This window comes from Lemur catta, chromosome 23 (genome assembly GCF_020740605.2).
Source record: "Lemur catta isolate mLemCat1 chromosome 23, mLemCat1.pri, whole genome shotgun sequence".
Lineage (NCBI taxonomy): Eukaryota > Metazoa > Chordata > Mammalia > Primates > Lemuridae > Lemur > Lemur catta.
Window position 1 is genome coordinate 10,518,147 of NC_059150.1, and position 8,751 is coordinate 10,526,897.

An 8,751-nucleotide genomic window follows, 5' to 3' on the forward strand; every position below is an offset into this window, starting at 1 on the left:
ATAATCTATAGGCTCAATCCTTATAACCAAAAAACATTTCACAGCCACTGAGTATTTTGTATTAGTGAGCCTTTGCAGTGTTACTCTTTCAACTTCTATTTGTTTTTTTCTACACCACTGTCTTGTAACCCAGTCACTCCGCACACTAGTAGCACTTGTGTCAAACTGCAATTTCCCTTTCAATACCTGAAATCCAACCCTCTTCTACATAACCCAGCCTAGTATAGGAGTGGAGGCCATATGGACAAACAAAGTAGATATTAAAATTAGTTTATTTTTCTACTTAACTTTTAATAAATGAGAAGAAACACAGTAGTCTGTCTCATATAGAACATTTATAATACATAACAATCCATAAAGCCTCATGGTGAGGTAGGAACAGCTTTGGAAAATAACACACAGTCATAAAACATACAAAAAGTTAAGTAAAATGTTGCAGCACTAAAGACATTTTATCTGCATCTGCATTTAATGAGATGATAACTGCATTTAATTGCGCCACATCTGGTCCAAAGGACAGGCAACAGCAGACACAAAAACAACACAATATGGAAGTTTCATAAAGAATCACAGAATACACTGATATACTTCATTGTGCTGTTTCAAGGCAGAACCATAACATGGCAATTTGTGTCTTTTTTATATATAACCACACATTAATTGTATGTTACATTCCCTCCAGCATCTTTTTGCCAAAGACACTGGACCATAAAATTTTTGGTTTAAAAGTTTAAATTGAATAACATACAAAAGGCTCTTGTGCCAGTGAAAATGACTGCTAAATATTCCAGAGCTTGTTAGTAAAACAAAATAGCATCACCACATAATATTGGTAGAGCTACATCAAAATAGTGCTATTACAATTCCCATTTCATAGATGGTGAAACACTGTATGACATGGTTTCGATTTAAAAAACAACAAAAATCCCTCTACCTTCCCAAGAGTTTTAACACTGTTTTATGACTTAACTGAAACTCAGTATTAAAATAAATATTTTTATATTGTAGAATTACTCTCTGTATTTGTGTGAACATCTTAAGACAGCAGGTTAATGACATTTTTATCATTCAAATGTTATCTGCTTATAAACAGTAAAAATCTTCAACTCAATACCAGTTAACCTACTAAATATTTCACATTAGATTCCATAGGTCTTTTCCCTCAAAACTTTCAAAAATTCATAATTAACTGAGGATGTTAACAAGACACAAACATATTAACATAGCCTTCTACCTACTGATTTGCCAAGGTGCACTTGATGGAAATTTTTCCTATTCAAATTACATACCTTAGTTATTCAACATATTGTTTTCTAAAACATTAAAACACACATAGCAAGGTTTTTAAGGATTTTGCTTTTCAGGTTCAAGTCCATACTTTTACAATGCAGGTACCCTTCAAAAAAAACTAAACAATCATCCAAGCTACATAGTGACAATGGAGAATCAAATCTCTCATCACTAAGGCTGCATTTGGCTTGGGAAAAACTCTGATCAGTTTAATTCAGGTACATGCAGCACCTCTTTTTCACTAAACTCACACAACAGACAACCTTCTAAACACATATTCTATGCTGATCTTGCTCAAATATAAAAGAGCCAGCAGGAGAGATGCAACTCCTAAAACTGATGCAGTGTTATAAAACAGCATATTTAAATATTGGGTTTTAAGTTGTCTAATAATTCAGGATATATCCCTCATTTTCTTTCAAAAAGGAATAAACTACTTTGGAACTGACACTTAAATCCCAACAATATTTAAATATAAAGCGTGTCTTTTTTTTTTTTAAAGATTATGCTAATATAGCTAAAAAGGGTTAAAAGTGCATTGTAAAGAAATAAATAAATTCTCCACTAAAACTCAAAAGGTGAGTCAGTGCCCACTGATTTTGCTATGACAAAGTCCTTTGAAAAAAGAAAATCTTATGGTACCACTTTGTTACATATAAGCTACTTAAAAATTATGAAAAGTGAAATAACTAAAACCTAAAGGCTGTTATCTTCAAAGCACTTTTGAAAAAAACAAACCATAGCCCTTGTCCCATGCTTATATACCATTTTTTAAAATCCTCATTCAGTTGATGTCTTATATTTAGATGTTATACCTCCTTTAAAACACAGACCCAAAATAGAGCATTTGTAAAGAAAACCCCAATGAATGTAATATAGTTAACCAGTTATCTATTGTATCATTGCCAAAATGCTTATATAATATTGTTTTCAGATCTTAATAAAATGTTCTATAAAGTGTTAAATCAGGAATGTACATGATAAGTACAATTCACAGCTTTTTCTCATCTACCCAGATAATGAGATCCCCCAAATGATGTTTTTCAAAAAAGAAACCCAAACCTTTTTGCAAAATTCAAGGTAACTTATCAGTTTAGGAATTGAATTATACAATAGCAGATAAGAATATTAAAAGATCAAGATGTATTGCAGAACTGGCAGGTTATGGTTTTGGCCCATTATAGTAAATGTGAACTTACAAACTACGTTCCTAAAATTACCACATTCTCATTGGAAAAATCAGCTGTTTTAAATAGGCCCATTGCCAGCAACAGGCTTATATTAGGAAAAACAAAACACCACAAAGACCATCCCTTTAAAAAGTAACTGTCAAATTCCAACACTTTCATCTCCTGACCCATTAAACAACGAATTATTTCAAATCCCAAAAGGTAGCCTATCCCAAAAGTAGTCAGCTATAAAAGTTACTGAAGTAGTCAGAATATCTTGTTTCTAGAAAAATAGAGCTATACATGATAACTGATGCTAATATCCATCCCTTTGAGGACAAAAGTCTACATTCTTATCACAAAGCATAACCCCTCTGTCAAGAAAAATATAACTTAAATATCCTCAAATAATATTTGTGTTGGATTTGAAATCTATAGCAATAATGAAATAGCCAAGAACAATTTCCTGTGTAGATAGGTGGCATCTTGCAAAATAAGCCACTATTGGAAGATCCAAGCAATGTCAAGACAGGATGACTTATAGAATGCTTTATTAATTTTGTTTTCTAAGAATTTAATATCCAAATTGCATTAACTTCCTGATTTTTTTCTTTCAAGGTAGTGGCTCTTGGCAAAGCACAAGCATTGTTGGTTGTGCTTGGAAAACTTTTTTAAAATCCATTCATGACTGGTCACCATGAAATGACTTTAACTTTGAAAAGTTTTTTTTTTTAAACATCCACAATTTAAAAAATTACATTAATAGCTTGCATTTAGCATGTAATTATTAGATGCTAAGTTAACATCTTTAAAAATATTTATATATTTTGTGAGTAAACTTTCAGCTCAACGTTTCTTTCTATACCAATCTTTGAAAGAAAGTAATGCTGGTGAACATGTCCATGTTTTAGACTAACTTTGGCAGGATAAAATGAGTCGAAATTCTCAAAATAATTTAGAAATGTGGTCTGAATATTAATATACAATAATCTAAGTATTTAGTTTGGTAAACTTCCATCCCTGCTCTTACTTCTCATATGCCCTATTGTGTGTAAACTACAGTTCAATTTGTTAATTATCTCACTGTTCATTAGACTAATATTCAGCAATATAGAATACAGAATAGTAACTTATTCCCTACTAATAGCCATGAGTCACTCTTAAAATATGCTCCTATTATGCTATGGAATGATCTCAAAGGGCACATAAATATTACCTAAAATGTTAAAGGAAATAAATTGCTGATGATTTTACAGTTCTAGCAATTATTAATATAATTCTAATAAAGTATAACACTGGGGGAAAAGAAAAGCAGAGAAATTCCAGTAACAATTTTAATTTATTTATCCCCCTAATTTTTATCACGGGAAAACTGGAAATCAAATGTCATTATGTTATATAAGGTTCATACTTACTTTAAACAAAAATGTAACATAGTGTTAAAACTGGCTTTCCAAAATTGTTACAGCATAGCTGTACTCTGTACTAATAATCACAAAGTTGTAATATAGAACTCTATTATGCAGTCCCATTATGTTCTTACAAAAATAGAATTAAACTGTGTGACCAGACAAGTACTTCAATTACACTACTTGGCAAACTTAGAATTTCAATTGAGTCTTTTTCCTCTTGCAGTTTAAAGCAAAAAGTCATATATCAACATCTTTTTTAAGACTCACAAAGATGATTCAGGTTGTTTGTTTGGCATTTTCTTTATCTCTATCACAACAGCAGGGATGTTGTCAACTTTAGTCCTCTTGGGCTTCTTCTCTAGATTGTCACTAAGTTCTAAACAAGAAATGCTAACAGCTGGGGTCTTTTCTGTATCCTTTCCGGAAAGGGCTTGTGGCAGTGCCCCACAACATTGCTTCAAAGCACACTGAGTTCTGCAGGCAAGTTCACACGGGACTACACTCGATTTAGAGCCTACACTAGCAAATTCAGGCTGAATGGTAGTAGCATGAATTCCGTGATTATGAAAAATGTCTTTAATGATTTTAGCCACTTGCATGTATGATGTTGGATCTTCACATTTTATGTGAGCAGTGGCAATGATTCTGCTCCCAGCAAGTTGCCAAACATGTAATTCATGAACTTCCTCAACTCCTTCAACATTTCCAAGTTCTTTTATCAAATTTCTGATATCAATTTGTTTAGGAACAGTTTGTAGAAGGATAAGAGCAGATTCCTTAAGTAATGGATAAGTTGTGTAAAGAAGTATACAAACCATTACAATACAGAGAGTTGGATCTAAATATAGCACCCAGCAAGGACCAGCCTCATAAACTGGTGCATGAGTACTATTAATTACTTCTACAAATGCTTTGCAGGGGTCAGGGGTACATGGGTTCACACAAAAATCCCCTTCAGAACAACCTTTCCAAGAAAAGTAAAAGACCAAGGCATTTACTACTACAATCACTGAACCCAAGGCATCTCCAAGGACATGCAGAAAAACTCCACGCATGTTAAGTTGTCCAGCCCTGTCATCTTCTTCCAGTTCCATATGGTCAGGTTCTCTGATAAGATTCCCATTCACTTGTACTTCCACTGCATCATTATTTAAGGATTTTTCTGGATCTACAAAGAAATAAAAATTTTGTATCAATTACATTTAAAGTGTTTATATAAACATCCTAGTCTAATTCCATCTAAGTGGTGAAGAAAGAAAAACTTTTTTTTCATAAAGCACAATAAAAATATGTGCTCAGACCAACTTAATATAAATTGACATTCTGGGAACAATCCAAGACATAATGGCCAGGGTTAAATTAAGTCATTATGATATTGCTTTTCCATTTTCCTAACCACCCTCTCTCCTACACACCTCCAAAAAAGTATTTCTTTTCTATAGGGCTCAGTCCTGCAAACATTCTGCTACACTTTTTGCCATATACAAAAGAAAATACAAAATTGAACTCTATCACCCAAAATTAAATGCAGCTATGGATAAGTCTACTAATATAAAATGCTTGATTTGACACTGGGCTCTCTCGAGTCACTCTTTGTCGCTGAGGTTAATTGCTTGAGAATAAAATCAGTTTTAACTTTTAAACTTTTATCATGAATATAAAAGCCTCTTGGTAGAGGCAGTTTAAAAACTGACAAATCAACAATCACAGAGACTATTAGAAAAGTTGGAACTAAATGATCACTACTTGCCCTAGCTTTCAAAGCAAAAGTATTGATCTCCTAAAGGAACTACACACTACAGCAGTTTCATTTTCTTTGGAGTGACATGACACCTTGCTGGGTGGAGTGAGAGGAAATTCACTCATTAAACCTTTCAACGTACAATTTGAATTTCACTAACATATCATGCACTTGAAAAGGAAAATTGTCTGTGTTGTATGATATAATATAGTAAATAAATGTAAATGAAAGAAAATGCACCAAATTGTTAATATCACTGAGCTTGGGTAGTAGGACATTGGTTGATTCTTTCCCGTCTCCTTTCAACATTTTTTTCCCAAATTTCCTTCAACAGCACTGATGTTTAGAATGAAAAGCATCCATGAAAAATATAAGATGAAAAAAATTACTATCACTTTCATTTCGGTACGATTATGAAAAGTCCTAAGTGAAGTAAATATTAAACTTGCCCAGACAGATCCTAAATCTATGATTTTCAGGATTGCGGGTCAATTAGCTGAAACATACATTGCAGTTTATAAAAGAAACCTTTAACCAAGGTTGATATGCTGTGAATGCAATATTATGAAACTTGTTCAATGGGCATAAGAACTACTTTGGCAGAGCAATGTTTCCAACACCCAACAACTAAGGACGAGTTGGGGATTTTCTCCGTTTCCCAAAAGGGCAAAGGAATTGAATTGGGAAGGATTTTTGATCCCATTATAACCATACCTAAAAGAGTCTCTAGGACTGCATAGGCATCCCGGTCACCTCCTGACCCTTTTCCTAGGCCCAGACTCACAGCCCCCACCCCCATAAATCCCACCACACCCGCACCGCCCAGACTCCTTACACTCCTGCTGAAGGGGGGCCCAATTTCCCGGAGAGGCGGGCGTGTGCGGGACCGGGAGGGAGCGGGAGGGAGCGCGAATGAGGCGGCGCGGCGCGGGCCGGCTCGGGCACCAGGGGGCGTGCGGGCCATCCCGCCGAGGGCCAAGGAGGGTCTGGGCTCCCCGGTCCCAACCACCTGCGGCGGCGACTTTCTCTGCGTACCTGCTGGGTCCAGCTTCAGCCCGTTCGAGTTGCTACTATTGGTGACCAGGGTGTTGGTCTCCTCCTGGTCAGGCCCCTGCTCGCCGGGGGCCCCGCTGAGGTCGCCGACCCCGGTGCGGCTGCTCTTGGCGCGGCCCCCCTTGGGGAGGCCGTGGCTGTGGCCGTGCCCCCCGTGCGAGTGGCCGTGGCCGTGGCCGGAGTCCTGGCTGAAGCCGCTGTGATGGTGGAAGAGGCAGAGCCCCAGCACGTTGACCAGCAGCCCGGCCACGCCGACCCCCAGGACCACCAGCGGCTGCTGCATCTCGTGCGGCTCGATGAAGCGCTCGATGGCCTCCAGCAGGATGGCGAAGCAGAGGCCGGTCAGGAAGATGGCGTTGACCAGAGCCCCCATCACCTCAGCCCGGATCCAGCCGAACGTGTTCTTCTGGGTGGCGTGGGTCCGCCGGGCGAAGCGCTCGGCCACCAGCGCCACCACCAGCGCTAGCACGTCCGACAGCATGTGGAAGGAGTCGGAGAGCATCGCCAGCGACGCGGTCACCCGGCTCACCACCACCTCCAGCACCATGAACATGAAGGTCAGCATCAGCATGCACAGCAGCCGGCCCCGGTTCCGACCCCAGCACCCCATGGCTGCGGCTGAGCGGCCCGCCGAGCGCGGCCCGGCGACTCGGGAGGCGGCGGCGGCGGCGGCGGGGCGCGGAGGGCCGGCGACCCGGAGACGGAGGCGGGAGGGCGACGCGGGGCTCTCACCGCCGGAGTCAGGCCGCTCGGGAAACCGCTGAGGGCCCCCGCGGCCGCACGGGGGCGAGCCCGGGGTCGAGCCGCCGAGCCCCGCGCCTGTGGGCGCCCTCGGCCAGCCGGCGGCGCCGCGATGGGCAGCTCCTCAGGCGGCCGCGCTCGGACGCGGGGCCGAGGCCCGGCTCAGCCCCGGCAGCCCCCACACCCACAGCGGGGCGGCGGCGGCGGGGAGCAGGGGCTCTCGGAGCTGAGGCACCACGAGCTGGAGCAGGAGCAGGAACAGGAGGGCGGCGGGCGAAGGCGACCGGCAGCTCCGCGCGGAGAAGGCTCCGAGCATCTGCGAGCTCTCCTTGCTGGTCTTCTCTGCTGCTACCAGACAGAGGAGCTGAGGAGCTAAAAAGGCGGCGGCCACGGCAGCTGCACTCGGCCCGGTCTCGGGCGCCTTCTTCGCCCCCCCGCCTTTGCAGACGGTTTACAAAAAAACTTTGCTTTGCACTCGGAACCCCCGTTTTCACACGGACCCGAGCGTGACAAGGCCTTGACGCCCCGCCCACCAGGCCCGGCACGCTTTCCCATTGGTCAGAACCCCCTCACGACAGCCGCCGCGTCCCGCCCATCCGCGCTCTCTATTGGATGGAGGCTCAGAGGGGCGGGAGGGGGCGGGGTCGTGGCGCCAACTGATGGGGGCGGGGTCTTTCCTCCAGGAGCCGGGCGTGGGCCTGGGGGCCGCGGCCGGGTGCAGCGGCGGGCGTCGTGGGGGCGCGGGCCGCGTGCAGTGGGAGAAGGCGGGGCAGCCCGGGGCCTTGCTGGCGCTGCGGAGTCCGGGCTCCCACGTTGTGGGTCATCATAGCCCCCAGAACACCTGCGGGGCCGGGCTGCAAACAGACTTTGATCCTCGGAGCCGAGTCCACGTGGGGGCGGGCCGCGCGGCGGCGGCTGTGTGACAGATCGGAGGCTAGGGAGGGGTCGAGAGGGGAGCCCCTCCGTGCGGGGCCCTTGGGTGGGCCCGCCTGTCAGAGGAGCCTGGGATGAGGCCGGCAGATTCATAAACAAGTGCCGCACTTAACTTGTGACTCTGCTCAGCGCCAAGCAGAGCAGTTAGTCCTCCACACGGTCTTGCGAGTGGCTCAGATGAATCTTTGTAAATGTTTTAGTGAAGCAAATTGCCCCTATCACCGTCATCCCCAGGGGACCTTGTGTAAGGTCAGGTATTTCTGTCACTGATTATCTAAGGACAATTTCGGGTACAGACCTCAAGCAGGAGAAACCTGGGTTCTGGTCCTTGCCTTGTGACTAACGAGCTGTGTGGCTTTGAGCAAGTCCCCTAATCTCTCTAGACCTGTTTCTTGGTTTATAAAGGGTTGGA

At 42.8% G+C, this 8,751-nt stretch overlaps 1 protein-coding gene across 1 annotated transcript; it reads right to left on the reverse strand.

Annotated features, from left to right (window-relative positions):
• Positions 1 to 254: 254 nt before the first annotated feature.
• On the reverse strand, positions 255 to 7,873 carry SLC30A1 (solute carrier family 30 member 1). The gene is made up of 2 exons (XM_045536452.1): positions 6,648 to 7,873; positions 255 to 5,039 (listed from the first exon to the last, which is right to left on the reverse strand). The coding sequence occupies exons 1-2, from the start codon at positions 7,273 to 7,275 to the stop codon at positions 4,135 to 4,137; spliced, it is 1,533 nt and encodes a 510-aa protein (XP_045392408.1). The 5' UTR covers positions 7,276 to 7,873; the 3' UTR covers positions 255 to 4,134.
• Positions 7,874 to 8,751: the final 878 nt, after the last annotated feature.

Excerpts from the sequence above, each read along its gene's own strand:
- SLC30A1 (XM_045536452.1), bottom strand. The coding sequence starts at position 7,275 with ATGGGGTGCTGGGGTCGGAACCGGGGCCGGCTGCTGTGCATGCTGATG. Across the intron at positions 5,040-6,647 it reads GCTGAAGCTGGACCCAGCAG|ATCCAGAAAAATCCTTAAAT; the intron begins GTACGCAGAGAA and ends ATTTCTTTGTAG.